At 40.8% G+C, this 23,715-nt stretch overlaps 1 protein-coding gene across 2 annotated transcripts in view; it reads left to right on the top strand.

Moving 5' to 3' along the window:
* DNAH6 (dynein axonemal heavy chain 6) overlaps positions 1–23,715 on the top strand; it is a 362,354-nt gene that overhangs the window by 28,453 nt on the left and 310,186 nt on the right. For both annotated transcript variants that reach the window (XM_061634018.1, XM_061634008.1), the window contains exons 10-13: positions 247–363; positions 2,107–2,307; positions 4,865–4,985; positions 17,684–17,835. In XM_061634018.1, the coding sequence (XP_061490002.1) occupies positions 247–363; positions 2,107–2,307; positions 4,865–4,985; positions 17,684–17,835 (591 nt within the window). The remainder of the gene's footprint in view (positions 1–246; positions 364–2,106; positions 2,308–4,864; positions 4,986–17,683; positions 17,836–23,715) is intronic.

Genomic DNA, 23,715 nt, shown 5'->3' with positions numbered 1-23,715 from the left:
TAGGGCCAGGTGGTTTGAAATGGTTTGTTCTGTCACATTTATCCTTGGTCACCACTGGACTGTATCCAGTGTTGTGCAAGCAGAAAAAGGAGAAGATGCAAGCAGAAGAAGTAACACTATCACAGGCTTTTCAACTAGTATTTCTCATCAGCAATGTGTCAACACTATTTCTGTCAGAGAAAACGAAATCTTGTTTCTAATTTAAGTATTTGAATCCATTTTCTGATTTTTTTCTTTTTATTTTAGGGAACTTCAGTGGTTGTAGGAACAGAAGAAGACGAGTCATTTGTTCCCATGTTTCTTGCAGAGCTAATTTTAGAGATCCATGCTCTATTATTTGAACCATCTGTGGATGAATTCCAGGTTTAAGAATAATGTTACTTTATTTTAGATTGCTGTGTGAAAAATCATTTGTAATCAGGGATTATATATTCTTACTTCCACATGCAGAAGTGAGGGTAGCACTGAGTGGCAGGAAACCAGTGTAGTGTTGTGTTGAATTAGAACCTGAGATCCCCACTCAGCCATGAAGGTTGCTGGGTGACCTTAGGGCTAGTCACAATTGCTCAGCCTAGCCTATCTCACAGGGTTGTTGTGAGGATAAAATGGAGAGAAAGGAGAATCATGTTTGTAGGCCACCTTGAGTTCCTTGGAGGAAAGGTGGGATGCAATTGTAATATTTTATTTATTTATTTATTTAGGTCCCGCTCTAATAATAATGAGAGCCAGTGTGGTATAGTGGTTAAGGTGTTGGACTACGACCTGGGAGACCAGGGTTCGAATCCCCACACAGCCATGAAGCTCACTAGGTGGCCTCGTGCCCGTCACTGCCTCTCAGCCTCAGAGGAAGGCAACGGAAAACCACCTCTGAATACCGCTTACCATGAAAACCCTATTCGTAGGGTCACCATGAGTCGAAATCGACTTGAAGGCAGTCCATTTCCATTTTTTTCTAATAATAATAATAATAACAATAATAATAATAAAATTTAAAGCATCATAAATAATGCAAAATAAGTTATATATTTTTCTGGGTTACTAGCAATTTATCAGAGGCTCTAGAACCCAGAAGATGCTATTTTATATCTCATCAGGTTGCTCTACTAAGAATATATGGATGATCTTGTACTCCTATGTAATGCTGCCTTGCAGTGTGAGCTCGCCAGTCTGTTCATTTCTCAAATTATGAACATATATTTTTCTTTCAACTTTACAGCATGAACATACGCTTTCCATCAGTTGGAGAAACTCTATTTTTGTCCAGTAATGTTTGTTTCTGGAAAGTTGTAGACACTTAAACCCTGAACCCATACTTAAGCCTCACTAAACTCAATGAGACTTACTTACTAGCAGACACATATAGGATTGTACATAAGGATTTCAGCCTTAGTTCACGTAATTAATCTTATTTGGTATCCATACATGTATACAGCTAAATATATATCTGTCTTGCACAGCAGAATTATGTCTGCTAAGAAAGTCATGTGGGCTGTGTGTCAAAGGCTATAAATTATGTTTGTTGGTTGTATGAAGTTTCTGTCTGTACATATTGTAAGGCAATATGTATTAACTGTTATAGCAACCAGTTGATATGTATCTTTGTTGAGGAACTATATGAATTTCAAAATAGGAGATGATTTAAATCAATGATTTAAACAGGACTTTTTTGAGAATTGAAATAAATCAATCAGTTGCCTCAATTTTATATTAATCCACTCAGGTTCATAATCAGGCTCGGTGCAAGTGGTTATTTGATGTCACATAAGTGAACATAATTTCATATAATCCCATGTAAAGTTTTGCTGGTTATGAGAAAAGACTGGAAAGTTTACTGTTGTATCTACTGGGAGGTGATGTAGCGTAGTGGCTAGGAGACTGAGCTACAAACAACGAAAACCCTAGTTTGAATGTAATCTCTGTCAACAATTTATTAGGTACCCACCTTCTCTCAGCCTAGGTGTCCCCCATCTGCACTGTGTATTGTTGTTGGTTTGTGAAGAGCACCGAACATTCTAAAAGTGCTATTCTAAGTATTGTTATTCAGCTCTTCAGTTACTTCCAATGCAACAAGCATTTTTTACAAATTTCTTCTCTTTTGTCCAACAGGATGGAATGACAGACATTGTGACGCAGTTTCAGGCAACTGTGTTATCTGTTGCCAACCTTGTTCCTGATCGATACTTTGATGCTTTCACTCGTCCTGTTATTAACAACAAAATTGAAGAAAAAACATGTGGCGAAGGACCAAGCTTAGCAATAATGTTTAAGGATGATAAACATCTCCAAAACATTATCTTAAAAATAAAGGTACAGAACACCTATTTTGTGGAAATCTATTTGTATTTAAATATTTCCTTCATATATAACTTTTCAAAGTGTCATTGAGATCAGTTTAAGGCCCATCTATTCCTTGTCCTTTTTCCTGTGTGTATCATCAGAAACACAGTAATGACAATAATTTTGGTGATGTACTTATACGACTGGGGTTATCTTAATTAATTTTTGGTTTGTTTCCTTAAGAACATAATATCTTGGTGAAAACATAAGCTTAATAGAAGTGTATACTATAAGTGGAAGTCCACCTGACTACTACTAAGGTGAATGGAAGAGAAAGGATTGTGCCATGTACTTAAATTCACTAGGAGGGAAATGAGTTAGCTAACACAGTTGCTTCTGGCCAAACTAAATATGAAAAATGTTGCTCTGCATTTGATATGCATATTTTTTTAAAAAGGCAGCCACCAGGGAGGGTGATAATTATTGGGATCACAGCCCATTGCTGCCAATAGGAGCTTTCCTCCAAGTGTAATTTGCAGGTTTGGGGGAGCAACATTAGCAGGGATGAAAGGGTTAAACCCCCTCCCCCTGTGATGTGACCATAATATTTATTAGCAGCCTCCCCTCCTTCCCCAGTAACTGCACTAATTGCATTTCAAAAATGTGTCTGTCATGTGCTGCCACTGTTTTTGTGAATGCTGGCCATCTTGAGTTCTTTATATTTGATTGTGTTAAAAATAAGTGGTGTAGGAGCATAGTGAAAAGCCGGGTTTGATGTTTTAAAAGTAAGTTTTGTTGTCCACCCACTTTAATTCCTCCATTTCTGGGCAGTTAAACAGTGTGTCCCCAGAAAGTGTAAAAAAGAAGGTAAGGCACAGTTTCTGTTTCTGACTGTAGCTGGGCATAGAATAAAATATAGAGTGAAGATTTAAGATCTAAAACCAAGTGAGTTAACAGATAGGTCTGGAATGCATAAATAGAATTGGTATATAGAAGGGAACATGTGATAGGCAATTAAGGGCTATATAAGGCAGACAGCCCAAGAGGTTGGGGCCAGTGCTTTATGCCTGAAGAACAGAAGACATCACTCTGAGTGTTGAAGGTCCACAAACAACAAGAGTGAGCTGTCTCCATTACATATTGTACTGACAGAGAATGTAATGTCATGTATAACCCATCTTGTTCTAAAATGTAACATGTTGGGGTACATCCCCTTATGTGATGTGTATGACCGAATGTTCTGATTTATTTATTTATTTATTTATTTATTATTTTATATATATTCTGCCCTTCCTCCCAGCAGGAAGATTTCTGGAAATAGCCACTTGCAGCATTATATATAGATATGTTCACAATAAATAGAACCTCATAAGAACTTCCATTGTTGAACTCCCATTTTTCCTGAGATATCCCTAGACCTAAGTATGTTCTTTGGTGGGACCTCTAACCATTAGTTCACCTATACAGACTTAACTGCTGGCAAAACCCCGTGGAAGCTCATGTGATAACACTGTTTGTCATATAAGTTGTCCATGTAAATATGGACTAAGGGGAGTACGCAAGAACACTCAATCCAATGCATTCACAAGATAGAGATGGTTTGGAGCCATCTCATGCCCATCAAAGATACATTTAACATCACATCTAGTTGGGCTCTCATCAGGCAGCAGGCTTATAATAATGAGTCAGGTGGCACTACCATATCTAGCACAAACAAACTGGAAAGTATAATAAGAATAGTGCAGTGATGCAGTCAAACAAAATTCAGAGCTCCAAAACCACAAGAAAGAAATGGTCATGCAACCAACAAGGTGCATCATCAGTGGGTTTAAGGGGGCACTGCCACATCTAGGTCAATTAGCAGAAAACAAGAATGAGAAAAACAGGCCTTATCAAATTGAGCTAGGTACTCCATTTACTTTGTGTGTTTTTTAAATAATGTTTTAAAATGTTTTAAATAAAAGTGGCAAGAAAGAACTTAAAGCTTGGAGAAAAAAAGGGGATTGGGCTGACTTGCCAGGCATTGTTCCAGGGAAGTGGGTGCCTTATTAGTAAGGAATTAACCCTGCAGCATTTTCTTTTAATGTATGTCTATATATGAGTTACATATGAGTTCCCAGATAAGCTTGCCACCAAAAACAGCAAGTGGGTTCATGTATCTGCAATCACAGCTACTGTGAGCAGTATTCCTGCTTGCTGTTTGGAATGACAAACTGGTACCACTACCCATGTCAGTTCATAGTGCAGCCTTTCCCAACCAGTGTGCCTCCAGATGTTGTTGGACCACAACTCCCATCAGCCTCAGCCAGCATTGCCAATGGTCAGGAAAGATGGGAGTTGTGGTCCAACAACATCTGGAGGCACACTGGTTGGGAAAGGCTGTCATAGTGGGTAAGCATCCTAACTTGCAATTTATTCCTTATTGTATCACTATTATTCCTATGCCAGTCTTTGTAAATGATTGTTACAAAACTATAGCAGCATATTGATAAAGAGGAACAATGAAATACAACAAGGAAAAATGAAACTAAAATAAATGAAATATGACAAAGATATTATAATTAAATTCTTTTCTGTAAATGTTCAGGAAACAATCTATTCAGCATTTGAAGCAACCAACTTGTATGCAGCTACTTTTGAAAAGTTTCGTACATTTTTTAGAGAAAATGAAAGCCTTGACTTGGAAGCTCTGAAGAAAGAGGAACCTGGTAAATTTGGTTTCATATTTTGCCACTTATTTTGCCACTAATTAGTAGTTGTATTATGCCAGCAAACATCCACAAAATTTTTGTAATACAGAGATTCTTTAGACATGATTGTGTGTAGAAACTTGAATTACTTTGTTTTAGAGTTATCCTATAGTTCTTATACACATGGGATGGTGAGCTGATGTAATGTAGTAACTATAATACCTTTCAGCAATGAAATGATTTGTATAGTGCTTCTATGCCAAAATGGCTTCTAATCACTTTATAACATAACAATCAATTATAAAATACATACATAATTAAAATATCAAATTACAATTCAATTAAAACATTAAAACTCCCTTAATTAAAATATACACTAAAACAAATCAGTTGAAAATTGACTATTAACAATTAAAAACAATCAAACCAATTCATAACACCAAAAGTTCAAGTGTGGGGGAATGCTTGCCTATGCAGGTGTGTCTTCAGGAGCCACCAGAATGCCAGTTCAGATGGAGCTTCTTGTATTTCAACAGGGAGAGCATTCTACAACGCTGGTGCCACCAGTAAAAAAGCAGATAATTATCAGGCTGTGGGAAAACTAACTGGGTTGCATTTGTGGACCGTAATCCCCTTACTGGGCAATGGAGCAGAAGATGGTTCTTGAGATAACCTGGTTTGTATGTTAGTTGCAGAACCTTAAAACTGGCTCAGTGGCTAATTGGCAGCCAGTGCAGATCTCTCAGCAGTGGCGAAATATGTGCCTCATAAGGATCACCACTCACCACCCAGCCTGCGATTTTCTGCACCAGCTGAAGCCTCCAACCAGCTTCAAGAGAAGCCCTACATAAAGCATATTACAATAGTCCAGACATGGGGTTACCAACATGTGTCACAGTGACCAAATTAAAGGGCACCACTGACACACCAGCCAGAGCTGATGATAGGCATTCTTTGCCACAGAAGTCACCTGGGCCTCCATGAACAAAGATAGCTCCAAGAGCACCCCTAAACTGCATACCTGTTCCTTCCAAGGGAGTGCAACCCTGTCTAGAACAAGCAGATCCTCCGATTCTTGGACCTGGGAACCACTTACACATAACGTCTGTGTCTGACACTGATATTCTAACAGGAGTTTTTTTCTCTAGGGAGATTTTTCTCTACATGTGTTCCTAGCCCTTAGTTAATGAATGGAGAAAGAGTGTACTCCATATCTGTCCGGGTAACATTGGACTGCCTGACAAACCAGGCTTTATAATCAACTTCCAAAAGAGCCACCACACTCCCAACACAGCACCTGCAGTACCTAGGAGTGATAATTGATGCTTCCTCTGGATGTCTGATTCTAAAATGAAATGGAAATGGACTGCCTTCAAGTCGATTCAGACTTATGGCAACCCTGTGAATAGGGTTTTCATGGTAAGCAGTATTCAGAGATGGTTTACCATTGCCTTCCTCTGAGGCTGAGAGGCAGTGACTGACCTAAGGTCACCCAGTGAGCTTCATGGCTGTGTGGGGATTCGAACCCTGGTCTCCCAGGTCATAGTCCAGCACTCTAACCACTATGCCACACTGGCTCTCCAATTCTAAAATACACAGGTGCAATTTTCCCTATGAGTCCGGCCATGACAACAGGTTAAAGCTCCACCTATCGTGCGAAGGCAAGAATGTCTTTGAAGTCAAGACTAGGGGCGTCAGGCCCCTCCCACTCCCCAGTTCATTCTTGCCTTCGTACGAACAAGATTGGATCCATTGCGTAGCAAGAAGCATTTAGCTAAGTTTATTTGTCTTCAAGTCCTTCCTTTCCCTGTCTGTGTTTAACTTCCCATTTAAGTTTGAGGTTCTCTAGGTTTTTGGCCAATTTTGAGCTTTTCTTTAAGCTTCTTCTTTTCCCTTACTTGTTTGAGGCTTTTTTTGGGGGGGTTCCCACAGAGACCGCGGCTGCGGTCCTCTTCGTTTTTTGGCTGCTTTTGAGCTTTCTCCCCTGGCTCTGTTGCATCCATCGGGAGCTCTTGGCTCTATTTTTTCCTGTGCCAGGCGGTCTCAAGCAGCGCTCTGAGGAGCTCTTGGCGATATTCTCCATTCCCCTGCTACTGCCTCTGACGAGGAAGAGTTTGTTGGCTTTCCCCCGTGTTCGCCTAATGAACCTCCCTCCGTTTTACCGCCCCAATCATCTGTTCCAATAGTTCCTCAGGCACATACATCTGCCACATCCGGTCTGCAGCTGTCTCCTGATTTCCTCTCCCAACTTCAAGCCATGCTGGCATTTTTCACTCAAATGCAGTCACTACCACAAGTTCCTGCCATACCTCCACTTAACATGGTCCAACGTGCGTGCCATGAAGCTCATTCTTCCGGTTCACCAGATCCCTTTGATGTAGCCAGAGGCAGATGTATGGACGAAGCCTTGTATGTGGAGGAGTCAACCTTCACTGACCATGTTGAAGGAGACGACTGGAGCGACTATTCAGATCATGAGGAGGATACATCGTATCGCTTGTTTAATTCCTCAGACTATCAGCCGCTAGCACGCAGGGTAGTTAATACCCTTGGTCTCCAGACTGCGCCTGCAACTTCGCCCGCCCCAGCTATCAAAGGGGCCAAGGTCCTCAAATCCCCTGCACCTACTGAACACTACATCCCGGTGCCGGACCTAATTTCCAAATTAGCCTCTGAAGAATGGGCCCACCCACTCAAAGCTCGACGCTTCAAGAACCTGGCTGACAGACTTTACGCCCTAGCCCCGGACTTTGCCACCAAGTTAGATGTCCCTGGCATAGATGAACCAATCGCTCGCCTCGTTTCACGATCGCTTTTGCCCAGGGAAGGGGAATCCCACCTAAAAGACACTACTGAGCGACAAATAGACTTCGCCCTCCGCAAGACTCACGAGGCCACTGCCCTAGCCATGCGTGCCTCCGCTTCAGGCTCCATCTTCTCCAGAGCATCTATGATGTGGCTGGATGACCTTCTAGAGGATGCTAACCCTGATCCTGTCACCCTCAGAAGAGCACTATTGAAATTGGGTAAGACAGCAGCTTTTGTGGCTGATGCCACTTTGGATGCCACTCAATTAGGGGCACGAGCCATGACGGCTCAAATAGTTGCTTGCCGCACCCTCTGGCTTCGCCACTGGCAAGCTGATTCAGCGGCCAGATTGAATCTGTCCAGGGCTCCTTACTCTGGATCTCTACTCTTCGGTGAGGAAGCTCTAAAGGCAGTGCTGGTTGATCCAAAAGACGCCCACAAACCGGTTCTGGCCACAGTCAAGAACAGCGACCACAGGCCTTTCAGGCGATTCCCTTCCTTCCGTTCTAACCAGCCCTTTCGAGGAACGCGGCCAGGAGGACGAGGCCGCGACTTCAGACCCTATGACCCCAACGCATTCAGGGGCTCCTGGAACCGACGCTTCCAGGGCAGAGGTCAGTACCAAGGGCGCAGGGGCAACTCATCGTCCTCATATAAGGGAGGCCCTCGCCTACACAAGTAGTCTTAACGCCCTCCCCATAGGTGGCAGATTACTTAATTTTGGAGGTCGTTGGCTGCGCCTTACTAAGGTCTCCTGGATCAGGGACCTTTTCAGTTATGGTTATACCATAGAGTTCTGGGCAACCCCATCAGACAGATTCCACCCGTCTCCTTGCCCAGGGGCACCAGCCAGGCACAACATTATGCAGACAGCTATACACCACCTCTTGGACATAGCGGCGATAGAGCTAGTTCCCACATCTGAGAGGTCGGAAGGGGTGTACTCCCTCCTATTTGCTGTGCCAAAACGAGATTTATCATGGAGGGCGGTCTTGGACCTCAAGTTTGTCAACCGTTTTGTAACATATCGCAGGTTCAAAATGGAATCACTCTACTCCATTACGGAGAGTCTGCATGAAGGAGACTTCCTGGCCTCTATCGACCTTAAGGAAGCGTATCTCCATGTGCCCATTTGCATAGCCCACAGAAAGTTTCTTCGGTTTGCTTTTGCCCACCAGCATTTTCAATATAGAGCGATGCCATTCGGCCTCTCCTCTGCTCCAAGAGTGTTTACCAAGGTGCTACTCATCCTAGTGGCTTACCTCCGGACCCAAGGGGTTCATATCTACCCATATTTGGATGATTTGCTAATACGGGCCAAGTCGGAGGAACTGGCTCATCATCATTTAATGATCACCCTCAATGTTTTGCAGGACTACGGCTGGCTTGTCAACTTCGACAAAAGCCATCTCCAACCAACCCAACGCCTACTACATCTAGGGGCAATGTTGGACACCCTGCAGGCAATGGTCTTCTTGGCTCCAGATCGCATCACTGCCATCATAAGCATCACAAGGTCCCTGATGCAACAAACATCCGCAGACGTCATGCTTCTTGCCAGAACGCTCGGGATGTTTATATCTACAATCCACATTGTACCATGGGCTCGAGCCCACACTCGGCCCCTTCAATGGATTCTGTTGCCTTTTCAAAAAGACATTGCCAGCTCCAACCATCACAAAGTTCGCTTGAGCCCCGCACTGCGCCTCTCTTTCCGCTGGTGGACCAAGGTTCAACACCTCTCCAAGGGCACGTCGTTCAGAGAACCCCGCAGAACCGTTGTAACCACAGATGCCAGCCTCATAGGTTGGGGAGCCCACTGCAACTCCCAGTACGTTCAGGGGGTTTGGTCCAACACAGAGCAATCCCAAAGCATCAACTGGCTGGAACTAAAGGCTGTCCACTTAGCTCTATGTCATTTTCAGTCTCTGTTCCCTTTGCATCATGTGCTCATTCGAACAGACAACACGTGTGTAAAATCACATTTGAACAGACAGGGGTGCACCAGGTCTCGTTCTCTGCAGGACTTAGCCTCCCTCATCTTTGTCTGGGCAGAACAACATCTACAATCCCTGAAAGCAGAGCACCTCAGAGGGATTTGGAATGTGACAGCAGACTGGCTCAGCAGACAACAGGTCTTTCCGGGAGAATGGAAACTTCATCCAGCCATTTTCCATCGTCTCCAGTGTCGGTTCGGCGCCCTATCAGTCGACCTGTTTGCCTCCAGTCGCAATTGCCAGCTTCCCAGGTACTTTGCCCGATACCTGGACTCAACAGCAGAAGCAGTGGATGCTCTGACAACACCGTGGCCAGACGGTCTACTGTACGCCTTCCCTCCCATACCATTGTTAGCCAAAACCTTGAGGAAGGCGCGAACCGAAAAGGCACAGCTGGTTCTGATAGCACCATTTTGGCCACGCCGACCGTGGTTTTCAGATCTTCTGGCAATGTCAATGATGGATCCTTGGACACTTCCAGTCAGGCCAGACCTTCTATCCCAGGGTCCAGTACTGCACCAGGACTCTACTTGGTTCAATCTAACAGCGTGGCGTTTGAACGGGGACATTTGAGGTCAGCTGGACTGTCTGACGCTGTGATTGACATTATTTTGGCCTCGAGAAGACCATCTACCACCCGTATTTATCAACATACCTGGGTGGCTTTCTCCAAGTGGTGTCAGTCCCACCACCATGATCCATCCCAGGCCAATGTGCATCAGGTGCTACAATTTCTCCATAGCGGCTTTATGATGGGACTTCGACCCAACACTCTACGTCGACATGCGTCCACTCTTTCGTCCATTCTCTCAGTGTCCTCTCCTGGAGATCATATTTCCTCACATCCGTTCATCAAACGTTTTTTGAGGGGAGTCGCCCTACGCTCTCTGGCTGTTGTCCATCGGTTTCCCTCATGGAGTTTGCCGAAGGTTCTGCAGGCTTTGCAACGCCCTCCGTTTGAACCCATCAGGACTGTGCCTCTTCGTATACTGTCCTTCAAGGTCTTGTTCCTGATTGCAATCACATCTGCCAGACGAGTTTTGGAGTTGGGCGCATTGTCTTCCGCTCGCCATCTCTGCGTCTTCCATAAGGACTCGGTTGTACTGAAGACTGATCCTTCCTTCCGTCCCAAGGTTGATTCAGTGTTCCATTGCAACCAGGACATTGTTTTGCCTTCCTTTTGCCCGAATCCTACCCATCCTCTCGAGAAGGCTTGGCATTCGTTAGATGTCCGGAGGGCTCTCAAGACCTACCTGTCTAGGACCCGGGATATACGATGAACTGAGTCTCTGTTTGTATCCTTTCATCCAGGGTCTATGGGGCATAAAGTTTCCAATCCTACCTTATCCCGTTGGTTAAGGGCATGTATTACTTTAGCATATGAGTCTCTTAAGCTGTCAGTTCCAGCTAGCATAACGGCTCATTCTACCAGGTCAGCTGCCACTTCGGCTGCTTTTGCCACTAATGCTCCTGTTGCCGATATTTGTAGGGCTGCAGTCTGGTCTACCCCACACTCGTTTATAAGGCATTATAAAATTGATCGCTATGCCTCTGCTGACGCTTCTTTTGGCAGACAAGTGTTGCAACAGGTTCTTAATGACGATTAACACGTGGGTGGTCCCTCCCTGTTTGGGCTGCTGGGGTACATCCCGTTGTGATGGCCGGACTCATAGGGAAAATGGACCATTGGTCTCACCTGAAGGGTGATTTTCCTATGAGGACGGACATCACGACCCTCCCAGTTGGAGGATGACTATATATTTTCTAATGTGTTCTATATTACTGTTAAGCTATTATATTAAATTTAAAAGTGAAGTCAAGACTTCTAGTTCTGTTATACTGCTATGTTGGAGTCAGGTTACTGTGCATGGTAATATTGTGTTATTTTCCTGCTGCCAGGCCTGTTGGCCTTGTTCTTGTATTTTCAGATATCTTTCCTTAGACTCGCTGCGAATGAACTGGAGAGTGGGAGGGGCCTGACGCCCCTAGTCTTGACTTCAAAGACATTCTTGCCTTCGCACGATAGGTGGAGCTAAAACCCGTTGTGATGTCCGTCCTCATAGGAAAATCACCCTTCAGGTGAGACCAATGGTCCATTTCAGCACATTTAAAGAAGTTCATTTTATTTATTCATTCATTTATTAAATTTATATCCCACCCTTCCTCCCAGTAGGAGCCTAGGATGGCAAACAAAAAGACTAAAAACATGTAAAACTTCATAAAAACAGAGTTTAAAATATATTAAAACAAAACATCTTTAAAAACATCTTAAAATAAAACGTCTTTTTTAAAAATAAAAGTTTAAAAACATTAAAAAGCAATTCCAACACAGGTGCAGTCTGGGATAAGGTCTCTACTTAAAAGGCTTGTTGAAAGAGAAAAGTCTTCAGTAGGCACCAAAAAAATAACAGAGATGTGCCTCTCTAATATTTAATGGCAGGGAATTCCAAAGGGTAGGTGTCACCACACTAAAAGTCCATTTCCTATGTTGTGTGGAATGGACCTCCAGTGATCAACTTGGGTATATAAGGAGTTAGATGATCTTTCAGGTATCCTGGTCCCAAACTGTATAGGACTTTGTACACCAAAACCAGAACCTTGAACTTAGTCCGGTAGCTACTGGGCAGCCAATGCAATTCTTTCAGCAGCGGGATGACATATTGACAATACCCTGCCCCAGTGGACAGTTACACCACTGCACTTTGCACCAGTTGCAGCTTCTGGACCAACCGTAAGGGCAGCCCCAAATAGAACACATTACAGTAATCCAGCCTGGAGGTTACCAGTGCGTGGACAACAGTGATCAGGCTATCCCTGTCCAGAAATGGCTGCAGCTGTCTTCCCAGCTGAAGCTGGTGAAAGACACTCCTAGCCACTGAGGTCACCTGGGCCTCTAGCGACAAAGATGGATCCAGGAGAACACCCAGACTACAGACCTTCTCTTTCAGAGGGAGTATGACCCCATCCAAAGCAGGCAGCTGATCAGTTGTCCAACCTCGAGAACCACCAACCCATAGCGTCTCTGTCTTTCTAGGATTCAGACTCAGTTTATTCTGTAGTGCAGCAGTGCAGGGCTTGCATGGCCTCTTCTGATTCAGATGTTACAGAGAAATAGAGCTGGGTATTTTCAGTGTACTGCTGAAACCTTGCCCCAAATCTCCTGGTGACTGCTGCCAAGGGCTTCATATAGATGAAGCATTGGAGACAAAATGGTACCCTGTGGCACCCCACAGCACAGCTGCCAGGGGCTGAAAGACAAACGCCCAATGCTATTCTCTGAAAACGACCTAGGAGATAGGATCGGAACCACTGTAAAACAGTGCCTCCAATACCCAGCTCACCAAGGCGGCCAGAAGGATACCATGGTCAATGGTATCAAAAGCTGCTGAGAGATCAAATAAGAATAACAGGGTCGTAGTCCCCCTGTCCTCCCAATAAAGGTCACCCATCAGGGCGACCAAGGCTGAATCAGTCCCATAACCAGGCCTGAACCCAGATTGGAATGGGTCAGAATAATCTGTTTCATCCAAGAGTACTTGCAATTGCTGCACCACAACCCTCTCAATCACCTTCCCTAAAAAGGGGGTGTTTGTGACTGTGTAGTAGTTGTCACAAACCAATGGGTCCAGGGTGGGCTTTTTCAGGAGTGGCTGAACGACTCCCTCCTGCAACAGCATGTTGACCACACCCTGGATCTACTCAGTCATACCCCCTCTGAAAGCTTTAATAAGCCAAGAAGGGCAAGGGTCGAGAGGATACTTTGCTGGCTGCATTGTGTCAAGCACCTTGTCCACATCATCAGGCCACATCAACTGAAACTGTTCCCAAGAAGTTGCAGCAGATGTTGTACTGGACACCTCACTGGGGACTAGAGTAGATGTGGATGAGGCATCAATTTGCTATGGAGGCAAGCAACTTTACCCTCAAAGTGCCTTGCAAACAATTCATAGTGGGCCTCCGAAGGGTCTAAAATTCCATTTCCTGGAGTTGATGTCAATAGACCCCTAAAAATATGGAAAAGCTCCTCTGGATGGCTACTTGAGGTTGCGATGGAGACAGAGGACACTGGGCCTTCTTCGTCTCCCTCACTGCCATGCATTAGGCACATTTATGATGTTTTACTTGTGCCCGATCAACTTCACAGCAAGTCTTTCACCACTTGTGCTGTAGCTGTTGTACAGACTGTTTCATTGCTCTTAGTTCACTGATGCACCAAGGTGCAACCAGACTCCACAATGCCAGAGAGGGAGCTCAAGGGAAACTGTGCTAAGAGCCTGATACATCTCTTTGTTGCACAGTGTGAAAAGGGCTTCAATAGGGTCACCTGCTCTGTCTACTGGGAACTCCCCCAGGGTGTTCAGGAATCCTGTGGATTGCATTAGTCTCTTGGGCAGACCATCTTAATCTGTCCACCACCCCTGCAGGGGAGGATTGGAGCCCTAAGTCTAAACCTCACCAGGAAGTGGTCTGATCATGACAATGGGATGACATCCAAGCCCCTATCTCCAGAACACCCCTATTGAGTTGGGATGCTCAGTTCCTAATCAAGGACAACTCAGACAAGATTAACAGAGAATGAGTTAATGTATAGCACAAACTTGCTGGAACGTCAGTCAATCATGGTTTACAGTCTTCAAACCCCTCTTGCTAAGGAATTATGCACTGGTAAGGACTGACAACATCACCATCAAGTTGCATATTAACTTGGAAAATCAGATGATGCCTCCTGTTTCAAAACTCCCTTCTCCTTCCTAGCTGTTGGAAATCCATCTTCAGCTGGTGACAGTGCACCAAATGCATCTTGAATACCAAGGCCTACTGGCTCAGCTGACAAAACCTATTATCCAGCAGAATGGAATTTGAGGCCAGGATGTTTGGCAGCAATTCGGAAGCAATTTGGGATCTTCGTGATAGGCCTCATCTCTAATGAATTGCAAGGTGCCCAGGCTTCTCTCAGGGTTTTCAATGGAGCATATTTCCTTTCCACGGAATGGTCTCTTAGGCTATATTATGCTTTTCCTCCCCCCACTCTTCCTAAGAGATCTCTGAGTAATGTTCAAAGAAGCACGCACTCTGGCTTAGAGCAAAGGTTGTGACAAAACACCTTCTGTAGGAAGGGAACAACTTTCAACAGTCCTCTGCAAGAAAGATCCATAGGCCCTTGGGCTCTCAATCTCACTTTCACATTTTCATTCTATTCTTCTGTTTGTCTGTAAGTGGAAAAAAAGACATGAGTCCAAACAAGTGAGGTAAGGAATAAAAACACTAAATAAATAGTTACATAAACTAGAATAACAACCAACAAACTTGTTACATGAAAATGTTATTAATTACGTAGATTTCAGCAGCTTGTTTTTTTTTATCCTGATAGCACGAGAATGGCTGGAACATGGGAAAATTAGTGCTTGGGGCCTCGTGACATGGATTTCACCAACATCCCTAGTTACCTAAGAAATATTTTGAATGCTTTTGGAAAGTTGCCCTCTCTCTGTTTTCCTTCAAAGTGGCCTTTGTAGTTGCCATATCATTAGCAAGGTGTTGACGTTAGGGGCTCTATAATTTAAAGATCACCTCTGTACTTTGCATGATAACAGGCTTGTCCTTGTACCCGATACCTCTTTTATGCCTAAAGTTAATTTAGTGTTTCATAAAGCCCAGGAAATCATACACCCTTATTATTATTATTATTATTATTATTATTATTATTGTCCTCCACCTTTCCATTCTAGGGGGGAAATGGCACAAATTAGATGTCTTCAGAGTTCTTAGAATTAACATTAAGCAAACTGTTAGCTTACAAGGATGGACAGTCTCTTCATGTTCTTTCATTTGGACATGGAGAATGGGAAGGTTTTGGAATTCACCATAGCCTCCTTGATCAAGGCTGTCATCTCATTGGCCTATCAGCTACTGGTTCCTTTGGGGATCACAGCTGTTTCAACCAGAGATACAATTGCATCTGCAGTGTTAAGCACAAATGCCCCTCTAGAATAAATCTGTAGATTAGCTACCTGTGTTGAGGTCAAGGACTGAGATGGGAATTAGAAAAAAAAATGTGTGGATAAGCTCAACCAAGATTTTCAGAAAATTCCATCTTTAGCGGGCAGCTGTGAGATGTGTCAGGAGCCATGAGACAGGTCAGTGGTCAGAACCAATGAGCAAGACAGGACTGAAGAGCAAGCTAGATGTCAGAACCAAAGAACAAGTCAGGACTAGAGGATAAACCAGATAGCAGGACCAATGAACAAGCCAGGAGTCAGGGCCAAGGACCACACTAGAGCTCAGAAAGACTTTGTTGCTTGAGCAAGGCTCAGCTAGAACAAAAAGTTCTTTATAGCCCTTCCGCCTCAGTGGTATCCAGGGGCAGCCTGGGTGAGTGGAGTCAGTCTATAACGTTCTTCACTGAGAAGATTGCCAGCTGTAGTTCAGTGATTCACTACCCTGATCAGATGTATACAGATCTAGCAGTGTCATGGGCTGCAAGGAGAACCTTTGGCAAGATTGGGAGGATGAAGAGTAGGTTACAGATGTCACGGAGGGGGCTGGAGAAAACACAGGAGAAATGTTTCCAGAAATTTCTGATAGCCCTGAGTCTGATGAATCAAACAATGCCCATGCTCCCCCTGCATCTATCACAGAGGGAAAGAAAAACTCATTGGGAGCCAGCTCAGACCTAGCTGTTGAAGAGATAAAACTTAATGAGCAGCTTGTAGTGTTCCAGAGAGAGCAAAGCAAAAGCAGTATGTCAGAGCCAGAGATTATGCTTTCACCAAAATCACTCATATTAGAAAAGAGACAGCTCCAGCTTTAAAAAAAAGCTCTCTGCTCCTAGAAAAAGTTTTTTTTGCCTTGCAGCAAAAGCTGGAAAGTACTAGAGAATGCTCAGACAAGTAATGTTCTCACCCACCTCTCTTATATTTAGGATGAGTTGATGCGATTAGGTCATTGCGACAACAGTCTGCTGTTGCCTCCACATGCTTAGTTTGTCTCCTCAGATATGACTAGCTTGTTCATCTTCTGTATCATGAATCATGCCTAGAATGCCTGATGCTACATTTCTCTACTGATTTCTGGAATAAAGCTTTGTGTGATACCCAGTCACCAAGCCCTGAGTCTGTTTCTCTGGTTAGGTGCCAAGGTAAGCAGTCCCTGACACATGCTTTGGTGAGAAACTTTTTTTCTCACAGATATGACCTTCAGAAGAAGGATACTTCACGTTCTTAGCTGGAGGAGAGATCCATCTCATGACTCAAGCTGCTGTTGAACACCCCTCTCTGGACACCCTCCTTCACTGATGGAGAAAATAATGTTGGAACTTGCTGTGAATGTTTCATTGGTGAACGGGGTATTCAGGCCCACTCAGTTTATCTTTGGGTTGTCTGTGCTTGCAGTATAGGATATTTATTTATGTTACATATTTATAGACTGCCTTTATGAGTCAAACTCAATCACTCCATTCACATGAGTGATTGGCTCCCAGGATGTCAGACTGGAGTAATTCAGATCATGGGAATTAGTGTTCCATTCTCCTCCTTCCTTCTCTCTCATTTTAATTGTGGTTTTCTTCAAGTTCTCTAGTTTTGCTAGGTTGATTAATTTTTTTCTGTGTTTCAACTTCAGAATGATGCAGAGCTGGAATGGGCTGCCTCCATACAAAAGAGACAAAGCTTTCTTAATTTGCATAAGCCCTATCTGTAAAGCAAGTGGGAAAAGATAACCCTCTCTGGATAGCCTCCATCCACCAATGAGAAGAAACATTCGTGCTAAGTTCCAATATTCTTTTCTGCTGAGGGGGGTGGGGTATATTGCCTTGTTTTTTTTCCTTTGCAAATAGAATGCAACTTAGAAAATGTTTTTCTAAAGCATTTGTAAATGTATAACTATATTTCACATTTTGTATATAATGAACAGATGTTAAATTCTTTGCTGATCAACTGGAGAAGTATCACAAACAACATAAAGAAGCTTTGGCCATAAGACAGAAGAGAAACCTAGGCTTGTTCCTCATAGATGCCAAAAAGCTGAAAGATAAACTTATTCCATCACCAAAGCGCTGTTTGGAGGTAAATCTATTATTCCCTTTAATACCAAACATGGGAGGTCACATGCATATCAGTTTGGAAGTGAAATGGGGCCACACATAAATAAGAAAGATATTTTAAAACCTTAATGGTCTGATAAAACTTATGGATAGGGTTTGGGGGAATATCGAGGGCAGTTGAGCCATGGATTGCTGAAGATCATAGATGCCAGGGCAAGGGAGGAAAGGTGAGGAGATGAAATAGTATAGAGTTACAATAATTAGAAAGCATTTTGCACAACTATTAGTGACTTGTGGTGAAGTAGCTTAGTGGGTTTTTTTGCTAAATAGAACTTGTACAACACATGACATGAACATATTACAAGGAGCATAGTTTTGAATAAGGAACTGATTCATGTAACTTAGGCATAATTGTGGACTTCCCGGAAGTGAGTGCTCAGCTGGTGACTGTCTCTGAGAGATCTCTGCCTCAGAGGAAGCTTTTTTCAGGTTAAAAGCCAGCCAAGAGGAAACTTTGACTGGCTTAAATGTTCTCCAAGGTATAGGAGAACCGATCAGATTTTCCACAAGACTTCGTTGAGCTGTCGGCGGCTGGAATTGATCAGGAAACCCCTGAGATAAGAAGGCATGCCGATCGGCTGAAGACGGAGTCAGGACTTCCATGCAAGCTGTACTGGAAAAAAGCGAAGCGTTTTTTTTTCTTCTTAAAAAAACGTCCTTAACCAGCGAGCCTACTTCTGTCTAAATCTTATCATTTGGCTTAAATTACTACAATAAAAGAGATTTGTTTACGAATCAGCAACTGAGAAACCTGGGTGAGTCATACTTTTTCTCTTTTAAATATAATTAAGGAAGAAAGAAAATGTAAACAACTTATATACTTTTTTTACGACAAAAAGCTGGCCTGAATTTGGAGATTTAAAGTTTAAAAACGGATGAGAGGTAATTATTATTTGATGGAAATATATTTTGGACTATTTTTCTCCTTGGACTATTTCTTTTTGGACGAATCTGCTGTTCATATATGTTACTAATCGTTTGGTGTTGGGAACCAGAATTGTTTTGCATTTTTGGACGTAGATAAGAACTGTGCTGTGCTGGCTGGACTATAATAACAGGCCTGGAATATTAACTCTTTTGTTGGTGGAGGAAAAAAAAAAGAAATAGACTGCTTCTAGGTTTTGAAACAGTGGTTAATATCAGAAATTAAAGGCTTCTTTTGAAAATGACAACTAAAAAAGCAACTAAGGCCCAGGAGCGAAGAGGTCCTATTGACCCACAGGAAGGGGCTATACCCCCAGATATGTTTCAAAAAATAATGGAAGGGATTAATGATATAAAACAGGAAATGAAAACTGAATTGATGGATATAAAAGACTATATTAATACACAAGTGGATGAGATTAAAGGGACAATTGGGCAAATAAAGGAGCATGCCAAAAATACTAAAGAAAAGGTACAAATCTTGGAGAATAGAACAGATATATTAAATCTGGAATTAGAAAAAAACTTGGACTATATGGCTGTGACTGAAATGAGAAATAAAGAACATTGTTTGAGATTCCGTGCAATCCCTGAGGAAACAGGTGAAGACATCAGAGATAAAATTGTTAATGCTTTAGTAAAATTTCTGGATTTGAATGAAGATCGGTTGGAATTTGAAATAGACAAAGTTTATAGAATTAATTCCAGATATGCAACAATGAAAAAAATTCCAAGAGATGTGCTTGTTCATTTTATAAAGAAGACGACCAGAGATATGGTATTACAGCAACACTTTAAAAATACCTTTAAAATTGATGGTAAGGAAATACTGGTGATGAAAGAAATTCCTATTAGACTTTTACGTAAGAGAAAAGAATATGCTTTCCTTACAGAAAAACTTAAACAACGCAAAATTCAATTTAGATGGGATGTTCCAGAAGGAGTGATCTTTACATTCAGACAACAGAAATATAGATTGAATACTGTTCAAAAAGCAAGGGACTTCTTGAGAAAAGCTTCAAAAGATATGGATGAAGATAAACTCAAAGATATGGATATAATTCCTGGGGAACAAAGTCAACAAGGATATGCAGAGGAGGGGAAGGAAGATGATGGATTAAAAGGAGCATCAGGCACATTTTAAAATACACGCTTAAAGATGGATTACAAATATCTAACTTGGAATATAAATGGAGCCAACACGGCGCAGAAGAGAAAGTGTTTCATTATTTGAAAAAATTAAAATTGGATATAATTTGTTTACAAGAAACTCATATTAAGAAGAAAGATTCCAAATATTTGATTTGTAAAAATTTGGGTGAAGAATTTATTTCGGCTGGACCAAAAAAAAAAATGGAGTTGTTCTCTACATTAACCCACAATTGCTTCCTAAATTGGTATTACTGGATGATAGTGGTAGATTTGTGGGGGTTGAAATTACTTTACAGGGTACAAACATTTTGGTAGTGGGTATTTATGCCCCCAACGAAGATAAAACAAGGTTTTACACAGGACTTATGGAAAAATTATCAGAGTTTTCATATGATCATTGGTGTGTCATGGGTGATTGGAATGGGGTAATCTTACCAAAAATTGATAGGCTTTCTGAAAAAAATATCAAAGAGACACAGGGTAAATTACCGAAGATTTGTTTTGAACTGATGGAACATTTAGAATTGGTGGATACCTGGAGATATATAAATGATAACGCAAAGGAATTTACTTATTTTTCAGAAAGACACAAAACATTCTCGAGGATTGATATGATTTGGATGTCTAAAATTCTAGCGAAGGATATTTTTAAAATGGATATATTACCAAAAACTTTTTCGGACCACAATCCTGTGATATTAACTTTAAAAAAAAAAAAATCTTGGATTTAGATGGAGACTAAATGAATCATTATTACAGAATGACAAAGTAGTACAAGAATGTAAGAAGAAATTAAAAGAGTTTTTTGAACATAATTTACATAAAGGAACAAGTGAAAACATCGTTTCGGATACAAGTAAGGCATTTATGAGGGGATATTTTATTAAATGTAACTCTGAATTAAAAAAAAGAAACAACAGAAAATGCAATTAATTTTGGAAGAAATAAAACAAAAAGAGGAAGAATTGAAAAAGAATCCATCTAAAGTTTCTATTGTAAATCAAATTAAAATGTTACAGAAGCAAGTATCAATGCTGACAGTTAGAGAAATTGAAAGGAAACTAAATTTTGCTAAACAAAGGACTTTTGAATTTGCAAATAAACCTGGGAAATGGTTAGCATATAAATTAAGAAAAGAACGTCAAAAAAATATTATTTTAAAGATACAAGAAGGAGATGAGACGCTGACAGATAATGTAAAAATCAAAAAGATTTTTCATCAATATTATTCAACATTGTACAAGTGTCAGGAAATTCCATCTGAAAAAATAGAAGAGTATATATCTAAACAGAATTTGCCTAAAATTACAGACTTTCAGAGACAAGCTATTAATGGCCCTATTACGTCAAGAGAGATATCTGAAGCCATAAACAAAATTAAATTAGGAAAGGTGCCAGGACCAGATGGGTTATCTGCAATGTATTATAAATGTTTGGAGGAAGAACTCTTGCTACCTTTACAGTCTACAATGAATCTTATTCTGCAAGAGGGAAAGATACCGGATAGTTGGAAAAATGCTAATATAACATTAATACCTAAAGAGGAGCAAGATTTAACTAAAACAAAAAATTATCGACCAATATCTCTATTGAATAATGACTATAAAATTTTTACAATGATCTTGGCAGAAAGATTGAAAATAATATTGCAACAATTTATTCAGGAAGATCAATCAGGGTTTTTACCTAAAAGACAACTACGTGACAACGTCAGGAACGTCTTGAATGTGTTGGAATATTTAGAACAACGAAATGATAAACAAGCAGCTTTGATTTTTTTAGATGCTGAAAAAGCATTTGATAATTTGAATTGGAAATTTATGTTTCAGGTTTTGGAGCAAATGGATTTTGGAGACAATTTTATAAAATGGATTAGATCGATTTATACATCTCAGAAGGCTCAGATAATTGTTAACGGAGATTTAACGGATTCATGTGAAATACAAAAGGGTACAAGACAGGGATGTCCTTTATCTCCCCTTTTATTTATTTTGGTCTTAGAAGTGCTGCTTAGAGATATAAGGCAAGATAAAAGAATTTCGGGATTAAAGATAAAAAAAGAAGAATATAAATTGAGAGCATTTGCTGATGATTTGATAATTGTACTAGAAAACCCTTTGGAAGGAATTAATGTATTGATGGACAAATTAAAAGAATTTGGACCGTTAGCAGGATTTAAGATCAACAATCAAAAAACAAAGATGTTGGTGAAAAATTTAACTTTAAGGGATCAGAAAGAATTAATGGACAAGACAGATTTTACAATAGAGAAAAAGTTGAAATATTTAGGTATCATTATGACAAATAAAAACTCAAAGTTGTTTCATAATAATTATGAAAAATTATGGACAGAGATTAAGAAAGATTTGCTAAAATGGGATAAACTACAATTGTCATTAATGGGTAGAATATCTGTGATAAAAATGAATGTATTACCGAGAATGATGTTTTTGTTTCAAACAATACCTGTAATATCCTCTGATTTACCTTTTAAACAATGGCAAAAAGATATTTCTAAATTTGTATGGCAAGGAAAAAAACCAAGAGTTAAATTTAAACTACTACAAGATGCCAAAGAAAGAGGACTGGGATTACCAAATCTGAGACTTTATTTTGCTGCCTGCTGTCTAGTCTGGATAAAGGAATGGATCTTATTAAGGAATAAAAGACTATTGGATTTGGAGGGCCATAATTTGAAGTGGGGATGGCATGGATATCTATGGTATGATAAAGTAAAAGTAAATGTAGACTTTAACAATCATTTTATAAGACGTCCTTTGTTGAAAATATGGAATAGATATAAACCAAGGCTTTATTCGAAAATACCATTATGTGTCTCAAGTCAAGAAGCGTTTTATAGAAGAGAAATGGCTGGAAAAGAGAAATGGTTAACTTATCAAGAACTATTAGAAAATGTACATGGAGAATATATAATGAAAGAGAGAGAACAACTGACAAAGGAAGGATATAGTTTTCAATGGTTTGCCTATTTACAATTGTTAGAAAGATATAAAATGGACAAGAAAATGTATGGGTTTGAAATAAGTAAATCTGATTTTGAAATAGGATTGTGTACAAATGATGAAAATATAATTGCGAAAATGTATAAACTCTTACTGAAAATGGATATGGAGGAAGAACAAGTAAAAGAGTGTATGGTAAAGTGGGCAAAAAATTTTGGTTATAACATACAAATGGATCAATGGGAAAATATGTGGAAAAAAGGTTTGAAATTTACACTATGCTATAATCTTAAAGAAAATTTCTATAAAATGATGTACCGTTGGTACATGACTCCAGAAAAGTTGTCAAAAATGTATAGTAATGTTTCTAATGTTTGTTGGAAATGTAAACAACAAGAAGGATCATTTTATCATATGTGGTGGCTGTGTAAAAAGGCAAAATCATTTTGGGCACAGATAGGTAGGAAGATGCAAAAAATTCTAAAGATAAATATTCAGTCAAAACCAGAATTTTTTTTATTGGGTTTTATGGATAAACAAATAGAAAAGAAATATGGAAGAATAATATTATGTATGATTACGGCAGCAAGACTATTATATGCACAAAAGTGGAAAATGGAATCAACACCAACAATGGAAGAATGGCTATTGAAATTAATGGACTTAGTAGAAATGGATAAATTGACATGTCTACTTAGAGAAAAATCGACAGATACATTTCTTAAGGAATGGAAGCCTCTCTTAGACTTTTTGTTGAAAGATCAAAATAAAATGATGATACTGGGATTTGACGATTAACTAAG

The sequence above is a fragment of the Rhineura floridana genome, chromosome 1 (genome assembly GCF_030035675.1).
Source record: "Rhineura floridana isolate rRhiFlo1 chromosome 1, rRhiFlo1.hap2, whole genome shotgun sequence".
Classification (NCBI taxonomy): domain Eukaryota; kingdom Metazoa; phylum Chordata; class Lepidosauria; order Squamata; family Rhineuridae; genus Rhineura; species Rhineura floridana.
The sequence above is the reverse complement of the archived record's forward strand: the minus strand, read 5'-3'. Positions and strand labels throughout refer to the sequence as shown.